Below are 26,686 nucleotides of genomic sequence, written 5' to 3' on the forward strand. Positions count from 1 at the left end.
CCACCGCCGCTGCCACCACCATCATCATCATTATTATAGTGTCCACTTTTCCAATGCTTGCATGGGTTGGATAACATTTGTTGAGGAAGATGCTCTTCTTGTCACCAATTCTCACTTTTTTCCAAGCAGAGTAATATTGCCCAATGCGTTTTTAAAGAAAATTGCAAATGAATGACATGGCTTGAATGATAGTGACACTAATTCACAACTATCAAGAGATGCCAAGTCAAAGAGGCACAAACAGATGTATACATACAAACATATATAAATCATTACCAACCCCCCCCCACACATATATATATATAAATCATTACCAGTCCAAACAAATAGTAGTATAGAAGAAATAAATGAAGTTTATAGGAGAAATGTACAGAGAATTTATGAAAATTTACTTAAATTCTAATATTTATGTTATTTAATGTACACAGTATATAGTTAGAAGCTACAAATAGTTTCGTACATGGAGAAATATTATCTAGACAAGCTTTAAAACATGCCTTTAGACTCTGGGTATAGACCCTATACAAGTTACATATTTTAATTAAAATGTTAGTTGTGTAAGAGGTAGATTTGCTGTGAGGTTAATGTACTATGAATTGTATGGACAGGAGATCATATCTTACAATAGTAGCACAGGACAAAATACATAACTGAAACAGTGACAGTCTTCGATATGGACGTAACACTGAACATAAATATTTGTCATTGGGATTCTCACCATTATTTAACCCTTTAGCATTCAGAGTAATCTATCAAATGTTCTGCTTATTTATTATATTGTTTTGAATTAATTCTGTATTATCTCATACCTTTGACTGGAAATGAACATCCTCACTTGTATAAGTTTATTCTGGTGCAGCTCATTTACAACCTTTACATTTACACACACACGCACAATTTGTGTTATGTTCAGAAGTGATGCACATCACCAGAATTTCTGACATGAGTCAAACCACACCAAATTCTTGTTTTAGTACCCATGTGAATGGATTCAGGATAGGATAGTATGTACAAGACAGATTTTGCATAAGAAAGTTCCCTTTTTATCTATTATACAATTATCTGAAATGTACATATTAAATGCATTCAAAAATTTCATTTGTTGGTTTTACTTCATTATACAAGAAAAAACAATAATGTGAGGATGTGGTACATGCAAAGTATTAAAAGATGCTCAGGGAAGGAAAGAAAGGGTGTTTTATGTTTTGATCAAAGCTCTTCTTCAGAAACAGGAGGCAGGAAAATCCGAGAGAAAAAGAGGACGGAGAAAAAGAGATCGCCAACAATCCACATGTTTTTTACATTTTGTAATGACCAGAAGGGAATGGACAAAGAAAAAGTTCTTTCTAAGTCAGGAGAGTGTAAGAAAAGGCGGTACCTGTGTGTATGTGTGGGTATGTGCACATGCACATACGCATGTGTGTGTATAATACCATGTGTGTGTGTGTGTGGCAGTAACTGAGTTCGTGTGTGTATGTGGGTTGTGGTAACTGTATGTGTGTGTGTGTTGCATGTGGTAATAACTGTTTTATATGTGTATGCGTGAGTGATTTTTGTGTCTGTTAATGTTGTAGGAAGAATTCAGCAGCTATGGTAACAGAAGTGGTGGTCTTTTGTGTAACTGTGTATGTGTGTATATATATATAAATACACACACACACACATACATACATATACATCATCATCGTCATTGTTTAAAGTCCACTTTCCATGCTGATATAGGTTGGATGGCTTGACATGGAACTGTTTGTGTGACATGGTTTCTATGGCTGGATGCTCTTCATAATGCCAACCACTTAAGAGAGTGTGCTGAGAGCTTTTTACTTCAGGACTATGGTAGAAAACACTTGCCTAAGGTGCTGCCGAGTGGGACTGAACACAGGAGCACATGGTTGGAAAGCAAGCTTCTTAACCATGCAGCCATGCCAATAGAAATTCACTATTGGTTTTACAGGGCAGATGGAGCAATCCCTCTGCTACATGTCAATATCTAAATGACCTCCATATACAAAACAACAACAACAAGGGAGCTTTTTCTGCTAGAAATAACAATAAAATCTCTTTCAAATCCCACCCTATTGTCTGTATAAAAGAATGACACCATGCTGGACGATGTCGTCTTTGATGTACAAAGTGACAGGAAGGTTATGGTAAGATTGTCTTTGATCAGAGGTCTGCTGGATCAGTTTTGACCCAGGGTTAAACAATGTCAATAAAAATAAAAGAAAACGAGAATTTTGTACATTAATTTCTTTATTAAAGAATGAAAATGTAAGAAAAAAAAACTTTATTGAAAAAAATTATTTATTGATAAAAAAATCATTAATAATAGAATAAGAAAATAAAAACAGATGGACAAATAACACCAATAATAATAATAATAATAATAATAATAATAATAATAATAATAATAATGATAATAATGATAATGATAATAATAATAAATTCAGTTGTCATTTTGTAGTGGCCATCTTTCACAGTATAACAAAGCACACCTCCATCAGTTCTATATACTTGGGCATCTGCAGTGTTTATCATTTTCATTATTTCTTTCACCTCTATTATTATTATTATTATTATTATTATTATTATTATTGTTATTGTTATTATTAATGTTATGTAACTATATTAAAAGAAGCAGAAGTTAGCTAGCTACTCATATCTCATCAGTGAAGGTGTTAATTAAATTTGGTGAAGGAATATTTCAACAGTTTCTTATTAGATTAACAAGCAATATTCCAAACACTAAATTCTAAACAAACAAAAACGAATAAACAAATAAAAAATTTCGATGTGTTTTGGCAGACATTTCAAATGTTGAATTGTTACAAACCTTGCAGATTGAATCCACATAGGGGTGGCAAGAATCTGGTTGGTGAATTTCATAGCACAAATTAAATTAGATATATTAAGAAGGGCAGAAAGAACAAAAGAAAAACAACCCAATGACACACACACTCAGAAGAAATAACAAGTGATGAAAAAATTTCCTTTTCCTCAACCTGGTACCTCATAAATTTGCTACTGAAAACTGCTACCCTAGCACATCATGTCACCTCAGCACTCTGTACCCTATCCCAACATAGAAAATGGATGAAAAATGATGAGTTACAATGATGACACCAGTACTGACACCATCTTTGTCATTTTGCACCCATATTCTAGTTCTTTCTTTGGGATGTCATGGAATAATGAATGAGAATTAGGGGTCAAGTAGATAGAACAAGGGAGTGGGTGTGTAGGGAGAGGGGTAGCAAATAGAGAAGGACAACCTGTAACATTTGATATGCCCATCCCTAAGCCAATGGAACATCAAAGATGTGACAGGTGAAGGCTGAAAGGGCTGCACCAATAGTTAGCTGGTACTTATTTTTAATTGAGCAAACTGGAGTAAACACGTAATGATGTGCTGCCTGATCTGGAAATTGAACACATTACCTTATGGTTGTGAGCCCAGCACTCTAATGATTAGGTGATATTCTTCCAGACATGCATACATACACTACATATATATATATAGTCATATATGTGTGTGTGTGTGTATTCTTTTACTTGTTTTGATCATTTAACTGTAGCCATGCTGGAGCACCACCTTGAAGGGTTTTTAGTCAAACAAATTAAAGTCAGGACTTATCTTTTAGAAACCAAGGCACTGGCATAGGTGCATAGTAAGAAGCCTGCTTCTCAACCATATGGTTCCAGGTTCAGTCCCACGGCATGGCATCTTGGGCAAGTACCTTGTATTATACCCTTGGGCCAACCAAAGCTTTGTGAATAGATTTGGTAAACAGAAACCAAAAGAAGCCCATCATATATATATCTTTATATATATAAAACTGAGAATGTGTGTCTGTCTGTCTGTGTGTGTGTTTCCCTAAAACTTGAGAACTGCACTTTGCAAAGATGCCATGCAGTGGGACTGAACCTAGAACCATATGGTTGAGAAGCAGGCTTCTTACTATGCACCTATGTTATATATTACAGTCTGTTATATATTTTGAGTATTGTTATCACTAGCGATATCAAGATATAACTTTGTATTTTGTATTTTATGTGTAGATGTATATATATAGATGTACATGTAATATGTACACATATATATACACATATATACATGCACTAGCACAATGACCCGGCAATGACGGGTCTTTAATGCTAGTATATATATATAGTAAATAATATAATTTAAAGAGGAACAAAAGTTAGGTAGTTATCTTGTATTTATAACATACATTAATACAACAAATACATTAAGGCATTTAGAACATATTAAAAGTATTATTTAAGAATATAATAGAAATAAGAAATATATGAAATAAGAATATACATGAAAATATCATCAAGAAAATTCAATTTGTGGAGTTATATAGCGAATATAAGAAAACCGTATTAAAAATTAAACTTAAAAATTTAGAATTAAAAATTAATTATTAAAAGTTACAAATTACATTAACAGCAGTGAGAAACCTTACTGATGAATTTAAAAGTCTGAGAAATATATCTGTTTTAAGAATTCTAAAAAAAAAATATATATATAACAGTTTATAACAGGTAAAATGGATTTCTACATCAAAATCTGATATCAAATTTGAACTTATTAGACAGAACACAATCATATATTCCAAGAACTCTCCATTGCAATCTAAAGGATCATAAACCTGATTTTAAATCAAAACCATCCATCAGACTCATATGCCCAACAAAATCGGACTTGAGAAAAATTAGTAAATGTATAATAGATAGAATTATACCTCAAGTCAAAAGCAAAGTTGATCTTCCCCTATGGAATTCGAAGGGAGATGTAATTACATGGTTCAATTCCATTATGGATAAAGAACACACTCGTTTCATACAATTTTATATCTCTAACTATTATGTGCCCATTTCACCTATCCTTTTAAATAAGCCACTAATATTCGCCTGCAACTTCATTAACATCTCTAGATCAGATACATATATAATATTAGCAAGAAAGTCCTTGATTAATTTTAATGGACATAATTGGATTAGATCTGATTCAATAGATTGCTTTGACATAACTGTGGGGGTCATCTGATTTAGCTCAGCTGACTGATTTAGTAGGCTTGTATCTCTTGTCTCAAATTAAAAATAGTTTCCCTAATATATCTGGTGGTCTCTATAGGGATGACATGCTCTTTGCTACTAATGGATTATCTAAACAAGGGGTAGAAAGGATTAAGAAATCCTTAAGAAGATTCCTCTTAGAATTCTTTAATCTTAATATAGTATATGATACAAATACTAAAGTTGTTACATTAAATCTTAATACTAAACTTTATCACCTATACCGTAAGTCCAATCAAATAATACAATATATTAATGTTGCCTCAAATCATTCTAAATCTGCTATTAACAGTTTAGTTGTGGCTATATCGATAAAGATTTCCAATCTTTTGGCTAGTAAAGAAATATTCAATGCATACACACATACCTATAATCAAGCCTTAAAATTAAGCAGCTTTAGCAACCAAATTTATCATATACCCGATACTAAACTTAAAACAAAACTCTAATTCTAACTTTGAATCAACTCAAATGGATGCCTCATTGGAAAGTATAAGTAAAATTAAGCCTTTAGGTAATTATATTAAATCTAATAAAATAGGACCTAACAATAAATGCAAATCCTTTACTCATGAACAACTTAATATGTCTAAATAATCTAAATCTAGAAAGCACGAAGTGATTTGGTTTACTCCACCCTTCTCCCTTAGTGTTAAAAACCTACCTAAGTTATTCTTCAAAATCCTAAGATATAATTTTCCAAAGCATCATAAATATTACCCAACAAATCTTCTATAAAATTGTCTTACTCCACAATGCCAAATTTGGGATCAGTTATTGCATCCATAAATAATAGTAAAATCCAATGTCAAACAATTAAAACTTCAAACACTGATAAGAAACTCAATATAAATGTAAATAACAATGTATTTTGCTCACACAAAAATCAAAAATAAAGTTTGTTTGTTTGGAAAAAATTTCTTATTAATTTTTTGCATAATAGTCATAGTTTGTGAAAATGGGAAAAATGATTCTCGGTTTACTGTTGCTTATGCATAAATTATAATTTTCATAATTTCTAATTGTGGCTGTTGCGGAGGGGAAAATGTTTCTTTTTGCAAGAGAGAAATAAAAAATCTTTAACTGGTTAAAAGTGCTGGGACATGGACTCCTCAAGGGAACAAATATTCATTAATATTGAAAACCTAAATCTGCTTCAGAGAAACAGCAGTATTACTTGTCCAATAAGTGGTTTTCCTCTCTGCAACATTTTAAAATCCTTAAGCCTAGTTAGTTCTTGCACAAATGGCCAATTCAGAACTTGCATTTCAGAACCTTTGTTTTTAGGCCAGAGCTACTGAATAATGTTTACAAAATGGCCAGATGTTTTTTTTTTGTTCTGTCCAAGGTACATAAGTATTTTTTTGTTGCAGCGGGGAAATTTTGCTGCAGAGGAGAAGTCTGTTGCAGAAAAAGTGTGAAATCCTAATGAACTGCAGTCTTGAGCAGATATGTTGTGTAGATAGAGAATAACCAAAATGTGGATTTAGTGAGCCAGTAGATGAAGTGTTTGCTGATATTAATGAAGATCCCATGGTACCTTATTATCAGTGGGTGACTGGCGAAGATAAGCAAGAAAGCTGTTGCTGGAATGCACAATTGCTGAGGCAAAAGATCTTGCGGAGCAACTACAGCCATTCAGCAGACACATTTACAATATTAAGTGGCAGTTTGCAAAGCTCAAGTTCCTGAAAGATAACCTGAAAACTGGTGAAGTGATCATTTAAGAAGATTTTACAGGAAATTTTCAACTGAAGCACCAGAAAGAAATGATGGCAGCTCACTGGTCCAATGACATGGTCACTCTCTTCACTACTGTGGGCAAAAAAGGTGAACTTGAGCATGCATCATATGTAGTTGTTTCTGATGAAATGAAGCATGAAAAGTGTGGTGTCTATGCTTTCAACACAGCCATTATCAATGAGGCTAAGCAGTTAACCCTGGCCTCCAAAATACACTTCTGGAGTGATGGTGCTGGCTCTCAGTTCATAAACAAGTACACCCTGGTAAATTTGCTTTATCATGAGCATGACTTTGGTGCAGAAGCTTCATGATAATTTTTTGAGATTATATATGGAAAGGGACCTGTGGATGATGTTGGTTGTGAAGTCAAGTGTGCAGTTTGGCAATCTGTTTTGGAAAATAAAGAGGTTGTGACAAATGCAAAAGAGTTCTATTGTATGACCAAGAAAGTGTGCAAAAAAATTCATATGCTTTTTGTTCCACAATCCCCTATCAACAGTCACTCAAAGAAGTTGGAGCAGAGAAGGACTGATTGCAGGTCAGTCCCAAATACTCATGCCATCCACTTTGTTGCAAAAGCTGATGCTGGCTCAATCATCACTGCCAAGAATTCCCAATTCAAAGTCCAAGAACCATTCGCAGAACTCACTTTGTAAATAACAATTGAGCAAACTAGATCAAACCCAACAGCACCAGCAGTTCCTGTAGAGCCAGGTTCTCCCAACAGTGCATGAGGAGCAGTACTATGCTGTTGACTATCTTTGCCAGTTCTACATTGGCAGGGTCTTAGAACATGTTTCTAGTTGTATGATTAAGTTCAAGTTTCTTCATAGATATGTTGGTGCTGGAATCAACACCTTTAACTGGCCCAAAAGAGATGATATTTACACTTATACAAATAATGTGTTCTATGGTCCTATCCAGTTGGTTGGCACTGGGCCTTTTACAGTTGTTGAGCTGGAAAATATCAAGAAAGCATTTGCTCTTCTCACAGAAAGCCACCATAAAAGTATTTGTTGAGCTGGAGAACACAGGTGTCTTTTTGTTTTCAAACTGACCTTTGCCCTGAGTGTGTTTTTTAAAGATATTTTTAAATATTCTGGCTTAAAAGACAAAACTTATAACCCTTTGATTTGCAATTTGATGATGAGTGACTTTTGTAAACAGTCAGACTTTGTAGACAATTATATATTTATTATATATAATTATTCATAATTTTTATATTTAATAACTATGCATTTTTCAGAGCAAGTTTGACAAAACTGGAAAGGAGCTAGAGTATGTCACACATGCATTTGGTCAGTATGATAACTCCTTCATGTGCACAAAAAGTTTAGATTGAGTATCCTTAAATAATTATTTATAATATTTTCATTTTAACTGATGCTCGTCTGTATATATTTATTTTCTAGATTCCCATTTTAAAGCTAAATGTAGATTTGCTCCAAACTTTGTGGAAATTTATGAAAAATTTTCACAGTTGAAATAAATTTGGAAATTGAAGTATATTGCTGATACACTTGCAGTATAAATGTTTAATTTATAACAAGTTATTGAAGTGGACACATTTTCCCCTCCGCAACAGTATACTGTCCCACAAGGTGCTGTCCCACACAGAAAACTTGAAAGAATGGGATTTCTTTCTGTTATCTTTTTGACAAAGATAAAATATTGTAATTCAGTATTCAAATAGTTTTTGTAATATTGTTTCAAAATTCAGAGAATTTTAAAAATGAAATGAAAGCTTTAGAAAAAGGAAATTTTCTGTTCCCCTCCATAATGGCATACATTTTGTGCATCAGAAGATCGTCATATAAATAAAGTCACACAGTGGCACAGGTGATTTTGTAAAAACTAGAAGCTTCACTACCCAAATAGACTAAAATGTCAAAATGTTAAGAAATTATTATGAGAAAAGCACTTCTGATTTTCCCCTCTGCAACTTATGGAATACTGTGGAATGTACCTAATATAAATATACCCAGAACATCAAATACACATAATTCAATATCAAATAATAATGCTTCTCATATATAAATAGTTTTGAATCAAGTAAATTCATCCCCCTGAAATAAGGGTAATAGCAACCATAAAACAGGGAAAATATGCAATTGTAGGGATACTTATTCATATCCACTTGCAGGATTTTGCCTCTGCAAAAATGTGGTATATAAATGTGCCGTAATATCAGATAAATACCATGCTAGAACTTATATAGGTAGTACTATAGACTTCAAAAAAAAGATATAGAACTCTTTTAAATTCTTTTACCAATATTAAATATAAAAATTCAACAACTCTCGCCACCCATATACATAATCTAAGAGATAGTAATACTAATTTCAAAATATTGTGGTCTATAATAGTGAATGCCCCTCCCTATAACGCTATTATGGATGAATGTAATTTGTGCATTAAGGAATCTTACACTATTCTTAGATCGTATAATTCGGGTATATTAAATAAATTTTCCAATACAATTCATTCATGTACTCACAAATTTCATTCAATCTTCATGAAGCTCCCTAAAGCATGGTATGATAAATAGTGACTTTTGCATTCTAATTTCTCATTATTACCCAGAATACTTCATAATATATAACCTATTTATAATTTCTTCAAATTTCTGCTTTTTCATCATGCCTAACCAAGTAGATTTAAAAATAGCCAACATCTAACCCCATAACTGGTGACCAGCATAATGTAACCTTGAATGAAATTTCCTTACTCTATATCTCCTTTCAGACCTTGCTCTCTATTTTCCTGATGAAGGGAACATTGTCTATATGCAAATTATATAATTCACACCTTACTAGGACAAATGGTCTCCTGAAACAGCTGTAGAAATACCTCTTACCTGTTATTATAACACGTTATATATATTTTTTTAGAACTTTTAAAACGAATATGTTTCTCTGACTTTTAAATTCCTCATTAAAGTTTCTCACTGCTGTCAATGTAATTTCTAACTTTTAATATTTAATTTTTAATTTTAATTTTTAATACGGTTTTCTTATATTTGCTATATCACTCCACATATTGAATTTTTCTTGGTGATATTTTCATGTATATTCTTATTTCATATATTTCTTATTTCTATTATATTCTTAAATAATACTTTTAATTTGTTCTGAATGCCTTAATGTATTTGTTGTATTAATGTATGTCATAGAAACAAGATAATTATCTAATTTTTGTTTCATCTTTACATTATATTACTTACTATCTAGCGCCTCGAGTTCAACCTAAGCATTTTAAAGCAGTTCTATAACTTTGCGAAAGAAAAAGCAATATAATTATGTGTGTGTATATATATATATTGTTGGTTTGTTTAACATGTTTTCCCATACTACCATGGGTCTGGACAGTAGTAGATGAGGGTAATTATTTGAAATAGGATTTTACAACTGTATGCTCTTCTACTGCTGACCGTAACCGGTTTTAAGTAAATATTTTTTTTATGCCAGAGGTCATTGAAAGCACAGAGCAACTGCTCATGATATCAACAAGAAATGTTAACATTAACACTGCTTCACTCAACTGGTGACAAGTGTATAATACCATCGTTCATGCACATTTGTGCATGCATACACATTCATACAAATGCATATACATACATTTATAGCAACTACCGTAAATGGCACTTTATAGGAGCTATAGTAGATTGTACATTTCCAAGATACCATACAGTAAGAATGAACATGAAATCATGTGGGTGTTACACATGCACATATATATGAATACATGTCACATATTCACTTAAATTTACAAACAGAAGTACACACAACATACACATTAACATGCAAATAAACATTGATGTATATTTTCAAGACCAATCTGTTGAAATTCCTGAGAATTACAGAAGAAATGCAATTCATTCTTTTATACGTTTCAATCATTTGACTGTGGCTATGCTGGAGAACCCCCTTAAAGGGTTTTTCAGTTGAAGAAATTGTTTATGAGTCTAGTGCTTATTTTATTGGTCTCTTTTGTTGAACTGCTAAGTTACAGGGACATAAACACACCACCATCGGTTGTCAAGCAATGGTGGGTGGACAAACAGGCACAAAGACACACATACACACAAATACTTGGCGTTAGGAAGGGCATCCAGCTGTAGAAACACTGCCAGATCAGACTGGAGCCTGGTGCAGCCTTCTGGCTTCCCAGATCCCGGTCAAACTGTCCAACCCATGCTAGCATGGAGAACGGACGTTAAACGATGATGATGATGATATATATTTTTCACAGGTGCATGCTTAAAATATGTCCTTTCGCACCTTTCAACCTTTCAACAAATTTGCTAGAAGCCAACACTTCTCTTTCTCCACCCTGACCTTTTCAAGTGAAACTTGAAAATATTTATGAGGCCTTGGCCAAAGAGGAAAGTGCCTGTCTTTAGCTCTTTCAAACATGTCCACCACACAACTGGCGGTGCCCCAGCATGGCCACAGCTCATGAGCTGAAACTAGAATCAATCAATCAATCATATATATTAGAAATTTTGGAGATGATGTACTGGTACTTTATATTAGAAAAAATGAGGTGCTCAGAAATTCGGATGGTTTTATATTTACAGATATTTATTTGTATATTACATGTTTTTATACATCAGAAATATTAAATCTCTAAATATCTCATAGAGATATGTATGGTGGTGGGGCAATAGAGTGGTTGTATACTGTCAACTTAACGTGACAGTAGGGGATTACACCACCGCTGTTTAGCCCTAGGAAGCATCGACGCTTCCTGTCGGCTTCGACACATTTCCTGTGTCGAAGCCGACAGGAAGCGTCGATGCTTCCTAGGGCTAAACAGCGGTGGTGTAATCCCCTACTGTCACGTTAAGTTGACAGTATACAACCACTCTATGTTTTTATACATCATATAACTTATATCATATATTAGCGCTTTTGGCCATTCTGGTGGATTTTTCAAATGGAACTAAGTTCCTGTGGAAAAATTTTGACCATTTTATAGTGTTATTGAGTGTGTAGTGGTGGGGAGGGATATAAGATAGTACAAGAGGGTGAAGAATGGGGAGAAGGTGAGAGAGAGAGAGAGAGAGAGAGAGCATGTGTGTGTGTGCTTTTGTATCTGAAAATAGTGTTAGAGAAAAAGAAGGTAAGGAAGAAAAGGGAGAGAGGGAAGAAGAAAAATTGTTTTGCTGGTTTCTTTTGTAGTTGGTCAGGATGTTTACTCCAAGGGGGGTCTAAGATCTTGGGGAAAAAGGTTGACCATTTTATAGTGTTATTGAATGTGTAGTGGTGGGGAAGGATATAAGATAGTACAAGAGGGTGATGAATGGGGAGAAAGTGAGAGAGAGCATGTGTGTGTGTGTGTGTTTTGTATCTGAAAATAGTGTTAGAGAAAAGAAGGGAAGGAAGAAAAGGGGGAGAAAGAAGACCATAAATTATATTTTCTTTTTATCATTGTCTTGTGAGAGTGTGTGTGTGTGTGTGTGTGCGTGTGAGTGTGTTAATGTGCGCACGTGTGTGGTGCATGTGTGTGTCTTTGTATCTGAAAGATACAAAGGAGGACAGGACAAGTTGATGAGAGTAATCAGTGCCACTTTTGTTTTTATTTTTTTGCAACTGTAAATGGTTTTTGGTCTTTAAAAATTGACCATTTCAAAAAAGAATTGTCTGGATTTTATTTTATTATTGTTTTGTGAGTGTGTGTGTGTGTGTGTGTATGTGTGTATATATATGGTGAAGCAATTAGCTGAACCCTAATTATATATATATAATGGGATTCTTTCAGTTTCCGTCTACCAAATCCACTCACAAGGCTTTGGTCGGCCTGAGGCTATAGTAGAAGACACTTGCCCATGGTGCCACTCAGTGAGACTGAAACCAGAACCATGTGGCTGGGAAGCAAGCTTCTCACCACACAACCATGCCTATGCCTATATTATCTAATAACAACAACAACAACAACAACAACAATAATAATAGTAATAATAATTCATTCTTTTATTAGCCACAAGGGCTAACATAAAAGCAACATGAATTGACAAAACAGGACAATACAAAGGGTTCTAGAACATGTAAATTTAATAAAGAAAACAAATAAAACTCCCAATAGGGGGAGGTGCTTTAAAGCTACTTGTGGAAACTTCACTGAAGCCATGGGAGACTGACGAACAGGGCAAGAGCCCTTCTTTTATTTTTCACAGGTGCATGCTTAAAATATGTCCTTTCGCACTGGCCATTTTTCCACCTTTCAACAAATTTGCTAGAAGCCAACACTTCTCTTTCTCCACCCTGACCTTTTCAAGTGAAACTTGAAAATATTTATGAGGCCTTGGCCAAAGAGGAAAGTGCCTGTCTTTAGCTCTTTCAAACATGTCCACCACACAACTTCTTTTGCTGTAGCCACCAGACAAATAAAATTTGCCTGCCCCTCCTGGCCAAAGGAGGGCAGCAAGGTAATCTTAACTATGGATTCAGCTGATAGCTGGATCCATCCTACATGCAATAGCAGGTGCTTGACATAAAGCCACAGGTCAGCAATGCTTGGGCACTGGACAAGGGAGTGCAGAATGGTTTTGTCACTCTGAGTGCACCTCAGGCCAGCTTGGCTGACGGCACTTCCATGCCTGTAAAGTTTATCCCAAACAGGTTGCACCCCTTGGTAGCACTGCCAGGCGAGGGATTTCTGGAAGTTATCCAGAAGGTCCAGCCTGAAAATCCTCCAGAACAGACTGGTTGGTTGATCTTCGTCAATGCTCACTTTCCCCAAGAACATTGCCACACTTTTCCTCCACTAATCCTCTATAGAATGCCAGAGTAGAACTACCACCAACTGTATTGCCTACCTGGTGGAGGGCTGTGAGCACTTCACAGCAATTGAAGTGCCAAGTGCCTCACCTCAGTCTATGCTTAATCCAGGATTGTAGCTCAGTCAAAGTGACGAGCTGTAGAAGAGTGAGTCTCACAAACAGTGACCACACCTGCTCACCATCAAGGAAACACTGGAGATGCCACAGCCTGAGTGCATGTCTGTGTATTAGCAACCATGGCATGCCCAGGCCCCCATTCAGGAGCTGTTGACAGCAGAGGGAGTACCTTACCAGCGAGATGTGACCCCGCCACAGAAAGCATAAGAGTAAGTAAACTAGCTTGTTCAGCCAACATAAGGGGCAAGTGATAATAATGATAATATCAACTTTGATATACATCTATCTGAGTTGAATAATCTTAATTTGTATTTCATGTTATTTAAGTTCAATTTTTTTCTTGTTCAACATCAAAAACTATTATGATAACTTTATGTAAATTTCAGAATTAAGCTTAATTGGTTTAAATATGCATTGGTAGTATTTCTGTGTCTGCAGAATGATAAATGTATTGCTGGAATGTCTACAGAATCAAAAGATGATGTTGGAAATAATGCTGCATCTTTCCAAGGAGATGACAAAGAACTATAACAAAACAGTAAGACATGTCCTACAAGAGAATCATTATAAATCATAGAACATGGAAAAGTGGATTGAGTCTACAATAATGATCACACACATACACGAACAGAGTATGTGGATAGGATCATAATGCAAGCTGTATCTTCAGGAAGTACGTCTGTATATTCTAGTACTCCAAAGTATATTATAAATGAGAGTTGAAAATACTGGAAAATCTTTTTGCAGAATAATTATCTATCAAAATAAAAGACTAAAAAAAATTCGATCATTTATTCCCCATTACATATGTATCATTACCTGATAGGAGTTACAGAGGTATACATATAGAAAAACATGAAGGTAGAGTGATGTTGTAGACAATATGCTGTTTCTTAGGTAGATAATACATAATTATATACCATTTTTGTAATAGAATTGTTTACCTCATATTTCTTATATAGAATATGTAAGTTACTCTGCCAGCTGGACAAGAACTGACCAAGAACTAAAAAAATAACAACAAAAACAATAACTATTAGATTTGAAAAAATATACATACCCATAAGTCGTTTAATGGCAACCCTAACCATATCTTCTCTGGCAGGATTTTTCTGCATTTTACCTCTCCATACTTCAGTGTAGACACCTTTACCAATGAGTTCATGTAATTTTATGAAGCGTCGAGGTATTTCCCATCCATGTCTGTTGTCAGAATATTCACCCTGAAATGATAAGAAGATTTAATTACAAGTAAGGGTTAGGGTAACATAGACTATTTCTAATATTATTATTCAGGTGGTGAGCTAGTGGCATCTCACCCATCTCTATGTTCTGAATTCAAATTCTGCCAAGGTCGACTTTGTCTTTCATCTTTTCAGGGTTCATAAACCAAGTACCAGTTGAACACTGGGTTCGATGTAATCAACTTACCACCTGTCCTAAAATTTCTGGCCTTGTGTCAAAATGTGAAATTATTATTATTATTGTTATCAGGGCAGCAAGCTGGCAGAATCATTAACACACCAGAAAAAATGTTAAGCAGCATTTTTTTCAGTTCAAATGCTGTCAAAGTCAGTGTTACCTTCTACCCATCAGCTAGTCTCTCCCCACAAAATTTCAGCCTTGTATCTATAGTGGAAAGGATTATTATTAAGGTAGTGAGCTTGTAGAATCATTACTGGACAAAATGCTTGAAGGCATTTAAATTCTGAGTTCAAATCTTGCTGAGGTCATTCTTTCACGGTCAGTAAAATGAAGTACAAGTCCAGGATCTTTATGGATTTTTGTCAATGTCTACAATTTTGTTCCAGTTGTTTTCAAATTTGGTTTATGGATTAAGGTTTGTATACTAATTATGAAAACGAAATTCCTTTTTTCTATAAAAAGTTATTAGCCTTTAAAATTTGGGTATTTTAGCCAATCAGAAGCAAATATTTTACACATCACTGTGAAGAACTGATTCCATAGTAACCAAAGATGCTGCACATGCACACAAGGAGTATAACCACCAGATTTTGATTGTCATTTCTAGCAACTCCTGTTGGTTTGCTGGTAGCTTTTAAATATTTAATTTGCTCATGAATCTTTTAATGTTTTTCACTGTTAACTTTGCTCGTGTATATTTTAATGTTTTGACTGTTATTTCTAGCAACTCCTGTTGGTTTGCTTGTAGCTTTTAAATATCTAATTTGCTCATGAATCTTTTCATACTTTTTACTGTTACTGAAGCTAGTTTAATGTTTTGACATGCTGGTGCACCTCCTCCCACTTCTTCATTACTGTGACATGATGGAAGAGGCAGTGAATGTGCTGTTTTCTGATTGGCTGAAAATGATCAAACTTTGAACATTTTCACAGAATTTTTCTGGAATAAATGAATAAATTCGGATTCAGCATCAAAAATGATATCTATATGATACATTAAATAATTTTTTTAAAGATTTCAACATGCAGTGATGATAACCACAAAGATTCTAAGTCAATTATTAGGGTTGATGTAATTGACTATGTTCTTCCCCTAAAGTTGTTATAAGTTCCCCTTATGCCACAATTTGAAACTATTATTATTTTAAAGAGCAGAGAATAGATAGAAACATTAGATATTGGACAGGAAGTCTTGCAATATTTGTTCCAGCTCTTTAAATTTTGATTCTGGGGTTGATATTGACTAGCATCTGCTCCCATAAACTGTTGACCTTGTGTCTACATAATAATAATAATAATAATACTGATTTCTAACATCAACAATCTTTAAACAGTAATGAGATAGTTAGAGCTGGTGGAATACCTGATTTGAATGCCACATGGTATTATCTTTAGGTTCTAAGCTCAAATACTGCTACTGTCAATTCTGACTTACACCTTTCTGATGTCATTCAAATATCTAAGCTGATTCTTCTCTTCACTAATTTTGTTAATACTCTTACCATTACTTTTATAACCTTACCCATCAGTTTGATGCCTTTGTGGTCACTGCTTTCCTAAACTTGTCTTTGCCCTTGTAGTATTCAACAATTATACTGTTACATCAGCCATTGGGTACAACACCTTCATATCTTACTCAGAACAAGAAGGGCTGTAGCTAAATATCAGTTTCTAATATAAACCTAAGATCAGACAGTGTAAAGGTGGTGTATGGTTGATGAAACCAACTCCAATGCATGACTAGTACATATTTTAAGAAACCTGGAAGATAAAATTCAAAGCTGACCTCAAAAGGATTTGAACCCAGAACATAATCGCATCAAAGCAGACATCACAAGTTAAAATTAAAGTGCAAAGAAACTGACAGGAGTTTATGATGGCAATGAAGAGAGCTCATTTCAATAACTAAGTCTCAGATAAGGAGCTAGTGTCCAAAATATTAGTATCTATTTCTTGTTACAACATACAATCATATCTAATTTCAAAAACTTACACTCCACTCTATCATTTCTGACACTGCCTCACCCGCACAAATATCAAAAACAAAGCTTTATTTAAAACATATTAAACAGATAAACAGATAAAGGATTACTATATAAAAATTGTAAAGATGAAATCTTCTTTCCTTGAAACTGCTATGTTATTTAATATCTACTTAGTATTTCTCATTCTAATCACATACAATAATAATAATAATAATAATAATAATAATAATAATAACAACTTTGTGCAAGATACAAACAATTTTAGATTTTATCTTCTCATAATCTAAAGTTTTACATATTTTCTCATTTCTTTTCTTGCAGTTTAAATATTTAAAACCATATATATGTATATATGTGTGTGTAGTTTCTGTAAATCTATATGTTCGATTTATTATGGAATCTCTATACACACACAAATAAGAAGAAAATGCAATATTCAATTATAGAATATTAAGAAATCTTTCAGTGGATTTTACTCAAGGCATTTAGATATTGCATTTAAGTAAGTTGAAATTTCTACAAAAACAGGGGGTGTAGATACATGCAAACATCCATACACACAACTGTATGAATAAATATACGTGAATGCACACGCACATATATATATATATATGAGAGAAAGAGAGCAGAAGAACAGATATAGGGACATAATTTATTAGTGTGTTATACAGTATTTAAAAAAATCTTTAGATATATTATACATATCTTTAGCAGTATAGAATTATTATTATTATTATTATTATTATTATTATAATATTTATATATATATATATATAAATATATATATAATATTTATATATATATATATATTGCATGGAGGCGCAATGGCCTAGTGGTTAGGGCAGCGGACTTGCGGTCGGAGGATCGCGGTTTCGATTCCCAGACCAGGCGTTGTGGGTAGGATGCCTTGTTTATTATTAGTGTGAGAGAGGGGAGCATTGAGGAGGGGATAATTCCTAGTGTATGGGAGGTTCTTGTCGGTGGGGGAGGGGTGTTAGAATGATTAGAGATCCAGGTTTTGGGGTGGGTCTTGTTTGAAATTTTTTTGGGGGAAAGGGCTTTTTGTATGGTTGGGGGAGGTTGTGTCCTGTGTGATATATATATATGTATACTTATATATATACTTATTTATATTTATTTATATATATATATATATATATTGAGCGAAAACACCTAAAAGCTCCACGAGGCTCCGGCAGGAGGTGGTGATCCCTGCTGTACTCTTTCACCACTCTAAAAGGTGGTGCTCCAGCATGGCCGCAGTCAAATGACTGAAACAAGTACAAAAAAAAAAAAATATATATATACTTGTGTGTGTGCGTGTGTGTATGTATATACATACATATATACACACACATGCATACATAGAAATATACATGCATATATAGCGACCAACATACATGCACACATATGCATACATAGAAATATACATGTATATACAGCAACCTACATATTTACATACATGCACTGCCTGAGTGTGTGCATGCACATGTATGAGTGCGAGATGTATGTACAAATGCTGCTGTGTAAATAATATTGTACTCTCCAGAGATCAGAAGTATATGCACACACACATCACTTTCTATCTCTTTTATATATATATATATATATATATATATAATATATATATATATATATATTGATAATAAGGAGAATGGAGAATTTAAACATTCAAACTTTATGTTTATTTCCAATTAGTTTAATCATAATAATAGTCCGATACAGGTTTGAATCGCACCAAGTGCATTTTGCAACATATTCATATGCTGTGATTTATACATTATTAGTATGATCTCTTCAGGGCATATTTAAAACCACATATGACATTGTTTGAAGAAGAATTTTCTTCTGTTATTAGTTTGAATTAGGCTTAGTAGATGTGGCATGCAAGAGAGACGTCTGCACTGGTATGGTCATGTACTGCAGATGAATGAGGAGAGATGTGTGAAGAAGTGCCACTCCCAGACAGTTGAAGGAATCTGGGGTATAAGTAGACCCAGGAAGACATGGGATGAGGTGGTCAAACATGACCTTCGAATGTTGGGCCTCACAGAGGCAATGACGAAAGACCAAGACCTCTGGAGATATGCTGTGACTGCAAAGACTCGGCAAATAAAGTGAGTTCACAGCTATATCCTACACCAACTTCACATAGAAGCCCCAGCCCATCCAAAGTACCTTGGATCACAGGATGGCCTGCTGTGCTTACCTTGGATTGTAGGGCGACCTGCTGTGCTTGAGGAGACCTATTGAGTCAAGTACATCAACATCAAAAAATCAAATGGGAATTGTAGTTGCGATACCTGTGCCGGTGGCACGGAAAAGCACCGTCTGAATGTGGCTGATGCCAGTGCCGCCTTGACTGACTTCTGTGCCAGTGGCACGTAAAAAGCACCCACTACATTCGCAGAGTGGTTGGCGTTAGGAGGGGCATCCAGCTGTAGAAACACTGCCAGATCAGACTAGAGCCTGGTGCAGCCTCCTGGCTTCCCGGACCCCGGTCGAACCATCCAATCCATGCTAGCATGGAAAACGAACATTAAATGATGATGATGATATATATATATATATATAGGCTTCGGTAGCGCAGTAGGCAGCGCGTCAGTCTCATAATCCAAAGTTATCGTCGAGCAATCTGAAGGTCGTGAGTTCAATCCTCACCCGGGGCAGATTTTTTTAAATGGCGGTGCCCCAGCATGGCCACAGCTCATAAGCTGAAACTAGAATCAATCAATCAATCATATATATATATATATATATAAAGCTGAAGTTGTCTGTGTGTGTGGCAGGTTTGGTAGCTTTCAACTAACACTATCTCCTCCGAGACCCTGTGGTGCATGTTGACCAAAATTGAGAGTATGATAGAAGAATGCTTGCTCTTTATTCCGTAGAAGAAAAAATTCAAATCAGACCATGTTAAGACCAAAAATTATTTACATAAAAAAGGTGCTTTTTTTCTATGAAAATCCCTATTTTTTACAATTTTTTGACTGCTGTGTCACCATTTTTCGGTGTATTTCAACCAGAAAAATGTTCACTTAAAGAGAATAACAAGCTACATAATGCAAAATTTCTATTTTTCAAAAGTTACAATTCTAAAGAGTTGAAAAGAATTTTTTTGTGATGTCACTGGTTTTGAGTGAACGACAGATCAGCTGATCCAATGCAGAGGAGTAGTGTTCACTGCGTGAATACTCTAATTTTCAAGGTTGTCAACTGCTACAGCATTGAGTACAATTCAGCAATTTCAATCGATTTTTTGTGAGAAAAACTAATTGCATTAGCACAAGACAGAACATTTTATTCATTTTACAGATACAAACACAATTCACGTTGCCCACCCATTTGGCTTCAAAATAACATTTTTTTGTTTTTTTTGTGTAATCACAAACTGTTCTTACTAACATTTTGGATTTTCCTGTACTTTTTCTTAATGAATACTGTCGCAGTGTTAACTTCTTAATAGATTTTCAGTGCAGTTCGAAAATTGAGCTTCATTTTGCATTAAATCTACGGGTAATTTTTTCTCTCCATAATATTAATAGAAGGAATATTAACCAACAATACCAACAATTGAAGTCGGCATTACACATTTGCAGCACATTCAGAGCAAACTCGAGCATCACCACACTATACTTTTATTCATAGATTGAAACTACGTCAAAACTTTGTTAACGCGACATCAAAGTCTGCCATTTTAAGCGCAACTAAAAAACAAACCTGAGCAATGCCTGGCTATACTGCTAGTATATGTGTGTATATATATATATATATATAAAAGTATATATATATATATATATAAATAAATATAAATAAGTATATATATAAGTATACATATATATATATCACACAGGACACAACCTCCCCCAACCATACAAAAAGCCCTTTCCCCCCAAAAAAATTTCAAACAAGACCCACCCCAAAACCTGGATCTCTAATCATTCTAACACCCCTCCCCCACCGACAAGAACCTCCCATACACTAGGAATTATCCCCTCCTCAATGCTCCCCTCTCTCACACTAATAATAAACAAGGCATCCTACCCACACCGATACATATAATACCCACCCAACGAACCCCTTACAGTCCACCCATTCAACAACCTCATTCCTACCACATTTCCTACAGATCTCCAAACCCTCACATCCCACACCAGCCCAATCACTACAACTACATACCCCCCTACATCCTCCCATACAATCTACCCTACAAACACCCACAAACCCACCGCATTTCTCACAAAACCTTACATCATCACATCCCATACCAACATAAGCACTACAACTACCTACCCCCTTCCAACCTCCCCACCCCCAAACACCCCCACACATACAACCAGAACATTAATAAACAGTACACCCCTTACTTCAACAACCATTTTTTAGACAGAGGAGAAAAATACAAACACCACCGCTAACACAGACCCAAAATAAGAAAACAAAAATTATAAACCTCTCTAGCAAAACACTGACACTAACCCAAATCAACATCCTAGCAAGAGGTTTGAAATTCACACCCACCCCAAGAACACCCAACCTCCCGGAGGTCAAGGACGACGTTTCTGAATTCTGCAGAAATCTTCGTTTAACAGAAGCTCTGATAGATCTCAACAATGAGGACGATTCATTGATCAAAAACAAAAGTAACTTCCTACCATCAAAAGGAAAAAATAAGGCACTGGAGGATTTTTGCAAACACATCCAGAGTCTCCCCTTTACCCCAGGCAAAACCAAGGTAAAATCCAACTTCAGTAGGGAGGAATGGAAAAACCTACGTGACCTACAACTGGACAAAAACCTTACCATCAAAGAAGCCGACAAAGGGAGTTCTGTGGTCCTTATGGACATGGAGTTTTATAAACACCTAATGCTTTCCATGCTAAACAACAACACTTTCTATGAGGTTATTAACAACTATAAATAACAAAAAACAATCAAAAACCTCACCACCCTCATACTCCAACACAGTCAGGGACTTCCTAAAGTCCATAAAAAGAAATACATCACTGAAACCTGCAAACTCTCCTCTGACATCCACATCAACATCAAAGCACTGGAGGACCTAAAACTAAGGCCCATCATGGCTGGCACCTCCTGTGAAACACACCACTTGAGTAATTTCCAAGACATCCTTTTGAAACCTTTCCTTACTCACATCAAAAGTTTCATTAGTGATGATCTGGACATGCTCAAACACCTCCCGAAAACAGCTAATGAGGAGGCACTCCTGATGTCCTTTGATGTCATCAACCTCTACACCAACATCCCACATGAATATGGTATTGAGGCAATTGATTTCTGGCTAGAGAAACACCCAGATACATTCCCTGACCGCATTCACAAGACCTTCATTATGGAATCACTCAAGTTCATTCTGACAAACAATTATTTCCTCTTCGATAACACACACTACTGTCAAAAATGTGGTATTGCGATGGGTACCAAGGCTGCATCAGTCCTTGCAAACCTCATAATGGGTTTCTTCGAACTATCACTCTATGAGCTATCACGCCAGAAATTTGGACACGTTTTCTACATCTACCTAATGGAAAACTGGAAAAGGTATTTGGATGATTGTTTCATCATATGGAAAGAATCTTATGAAAAGCTTCTGGAATTCAAACCATACTGAACAACATACATCCCAACATCCAATTCACTATGGAATTCAGCAAACATCATCTCCCTTTCCTTGATCTCCTAATTATAAAAACACCTAAGAACCAAATCATAACAGACATCTACCACAAACCTACAGACTCACAACAATACCTCCTCTTTAGCTCATGCCACCCAAGACACACCAAGATAAATATCCCTTTCAACTTAGCTAAAAGGGTATGCACCATTGTCTCGGATCCCAAAACTCGAGAAATACGCCTTCATCATCTCAAAAAAATACTATTACAACGCCAATATCCCTCCACCCTTATAGAGTATGGAATAAAACGTGCCAAAGAACTAGACAACATTACACTGAAAACCACCCAACCCAACAACACACACAATACCAAAATACTTCCATACATTTCCACCCACACCCCCAAAAATATCGAAGCTTATACCACAATCATACAAAACCTCACTCTACAGTCAACAGACCCAAAATTGAATAACATTATCAATACACACAAAATCCTCAAATGTAAAAGGCAACATAAATCTTTGAAAAAACTCTTGACAAATGCTAAACTTTACACACTACATCCACCCCCATCAGTTAAAAAATGTGCACGCCCAAACTGTGGCACCTGCCCCTTCCTACTTGAAGGCTCTGAATTTACTTTCAAACAAGGAACAAAGTTTAAAATCAAGAGCAACTTCTCCTGTTCCTCCGAGAACCTTATCTACGTTCTCACATGCGCCGGTTGCCAACATAATTATGTTGGACAAACGAGCCTCCCTTTACATAAAAGAGTAGCGGTCCATAAAGAACAAATAAATCTCCCAGAATACCGTCAAATTCCACTAAGTAGCCACATAGACTCGTGCGCTAAAGACAAAAATCCCAAATTTGACATATTCCCCTTCTACTAATGTAAAGACAGAATCACTACACAAGAAAGAATAAACAAGGAGAATCTTTTTATTGAAAAATTCAAAATGCATCTTAATATGCAAACTCCACGATAATCATACTTCTTTTTTCTACCCCATTCTTCATGGATGGACTAATACAAATATATAAGGATATCATGTAGTTATCACTTCAAGCTAAAAATTATATTCTTTATTTATTATTATTATTATTATTATTATTTTTATAATATATGACATAATAATCTGAAATGAAATTATAAATTGGTTTATGTAAATTTATATAATGAGAAAACTATAAATAAAGTGTTAAAATCTGAATGTTAAGTTAGCAAACAATTATATAAAAAAAGATAATGCAAATGAAACTAAAATGATAATTTTATAATTTAAGGTTCCTTAACATCCTATCTTACAAAAAATTGATAATCCCAATTGAAGAGCATAAAATCCACAGAGTTGTCTCCCCTTACTCACAGGAACTGGATAACTCCTACCCCATTTCCTGTTTTGACATTCATTTAACTAACATCCTAAATTAAACACCACATGGCTTTAATCACATGGATCTTAATCCTCCAAGGTAATTTTTCCAAGAACTATCATTGAACTCGAGATACACAAAGACTTTACAATGTATCGGTGTACCTATTTTTTAATTTTTGTATATGCTTATTATTTTTTTGCTAAAAACAATGTAATTTTCTTTTTTCCCCCTCCTCAATTATAAAAAAATTTTTTCACCTTACAATTCTTGAAAAGTTGCATTGTGACGAGAACTGGTTAGAATTAATATATTTTTTAGAAAATTTTCCATACACCCATTTTCATTAAAATTTACCTTCATTCTGCCTGTTTATAATTTTTTCTTGCCTTAAGTATATATATATAATATATATATATATATATATATATATACCATGCATTACCCCTCTCTTGATATCCTACGTTCTACTTGCCTAGAACCTGTCATCATTTCTCTGAACCACCCCTCCCCACTGGTGCTCCCCTATATATTTCTGCACCCCACCCCACATAAAAAGCACCATCCGAACGTGGCCGATGCGAGACCCCTCTGGCACCTGTGCAGGTGGCACGTAAAAAACACCCACTACACTCGCGGAGTGGTTGGCGTTAGGAAGGGCATCCAGCTGTAGAAACACTGCCAGACTAGACTGGAGCCTGGGGCAGTCCCTAGCTCCCCAGACCCCGGTCGAAACCGTCCAACCCGTGCTAGCGCGGAAAACGGACGTTAAACGATGATGATGATATATATATATATATATATATATATATATGTATATATAAGTATATATATATATATATAGAGAGAGAGAGAGAGAGAGTTAATCCAAACAAGGAAGCACAAAAAAAAAACACAACAACGCGAGGACGTGGAACAAATATAGTATTATTGGACGCTCAGGAAAGAAGGAAAGAAGGTGGGTTTAATGTTTCGAGTGGAGCTCTTCGTTGGAAACAAAGGAGAAGGAAGATCCAGGGAAGGGAAGACAGAGGAAAAAAATCGCCAACGGTACACACGCGGTCACATAAGTATATATATAAGTATATTTATATATATATATATATATATATATATACAAAATTAGAAATGGAGAAACATACTTAAATCAATCAAACATCAGATGTCCGCTTGATGTACATGGTACAGTCATGGTTGTTATTATTATTATTATTATTATTATTATTAATATTAATTTTTATTGACTTTTTGTAGGGTTATAATTTTATGAACTGAACTCTGTGTTTTTTTAATTTTTTTTATGTATATATGTCTGATTTAAATTTAAATGTGAGTGTGCATATATTTTCCTTGATGCTAGTTATGGAACTAGGAGTCCAATATGTAAAATAACTGTGTTTGTTAATGTATATTGATATATTTTGTTTATTTTGTATTATTGCATTAATGTGTATATATATATGTGTAGTATTATGAGTGTCTATGCACACATTTTTAAATTTTATATTTTTATATTTATATGTAAAATTTTTTTCACACTTATATTAAATTAAATTCTCTGAAGAGGCCGTGGGACATCCTTGTTAATGTCTCATTTATACCTGCCTTATATGGCTTATAGGTTAAATGAGGCATACTTGTCCTCACGGCCGAAACAGCTATCAGATATGATGTAATTGTATTTTATATTTCTATTTCCTTGTCTAATTATATTTACAATATATTTTGTATAATGTCTTTGCTGTTATGTAATGGTGTAATAAAGTATTGATTGGGTATTATCTGATGGTTGATGTTTGATTGATTTAAGTATGTTTCTCCATTTTCTAATTTTGTATTATTAATTTACGGTAATATTTTTACCCTTGCCCACATAATACAGTAGATGAATTAATTGCATGGCAATTTTTAACATTTATGTATTAGTCTTGTTGGGTACCTCTCTAGCAGTATATTGGATATATGTTATCCCATGGTGGGTTGAATTTTCAACCCCTATCTCATTTTATAACTGATATATATATATATATATATATATATATATATATATAAGTATATATATATAATATATATATATATATAATATATATATATATATATATATATAAGTATATATATATATAATATATATAAGTTATATATATATAATATATATATATATATATATATATATATATATATAATATATATATATATATATATATAAAAAGATATATATATTATATATATATATATATATATAATATATATATATATATATATAATATATATAATATATAATAAACAATCAATTGCGATAAAAAAAAATAATTATAATCGCTGGTATTACTAACACAAGCCATATATTTTTCATATCCAGTACATTAAGGCGAAATATGTGCTAGGAATACAGAAGCTTGATAAATTAAGTGAAATGAAGATAAAAACATTTACTAAACCGGTAAATTCTCAGACTGCAGTTTCTTTCTTTTCAGCAATAAAGATAATTTATTTGCCCAGGGAGAATTCTTCAGTGAGACCCTGTTT

General features: G+C 34.3%; 1 protein-coding gene and 1 non-coding gene across 2 annotated transcripts in view; one reads left to right on the forward strand and one right to left on the reverse strand.

Moving 5' to 3' along the window:
* Positions 1–26,686, reverse strand: part of LOC115212177 (vascular endothelial growth factor receptor 2-like) — a 296,084-nt gene that overhangs the window by 16,115 nt on the left and 253,283 nt on the right. The window contains exon 8 of the mRNA XM_029781015.2: positions 14,790–14,952. Coding sequence (XP_029636875.1) covers positions 14,790–14,952 — 163 coding nt within the window. The remainder of the gene's footprint in view (positions 1–14,789; positions 14,953–26,686) is intronic.
* Positions 19,715–19,808, forward strand: Trnam-cau. Its single transcript has 2 exons — positions 19,715–19,751; positions 19,773–19,808. It is a non-coding gene; the product is annotated as a tRNA-Met (tRNA).

Source organism: Octopus sinensis, linkage group LG5, assembly GCF_006345805.1.
Source record: "Octopus sinensis linkage group LG5, ASM634580v1, whole genome shotgun sequence".
In the NCBI taxonomy this organism is placed as follows: Eukaryota; Metazoa; Mollusca; class Cephalopoda; order Octopoda; family Octopodidae; genus Octopus; species Octopus sinensis.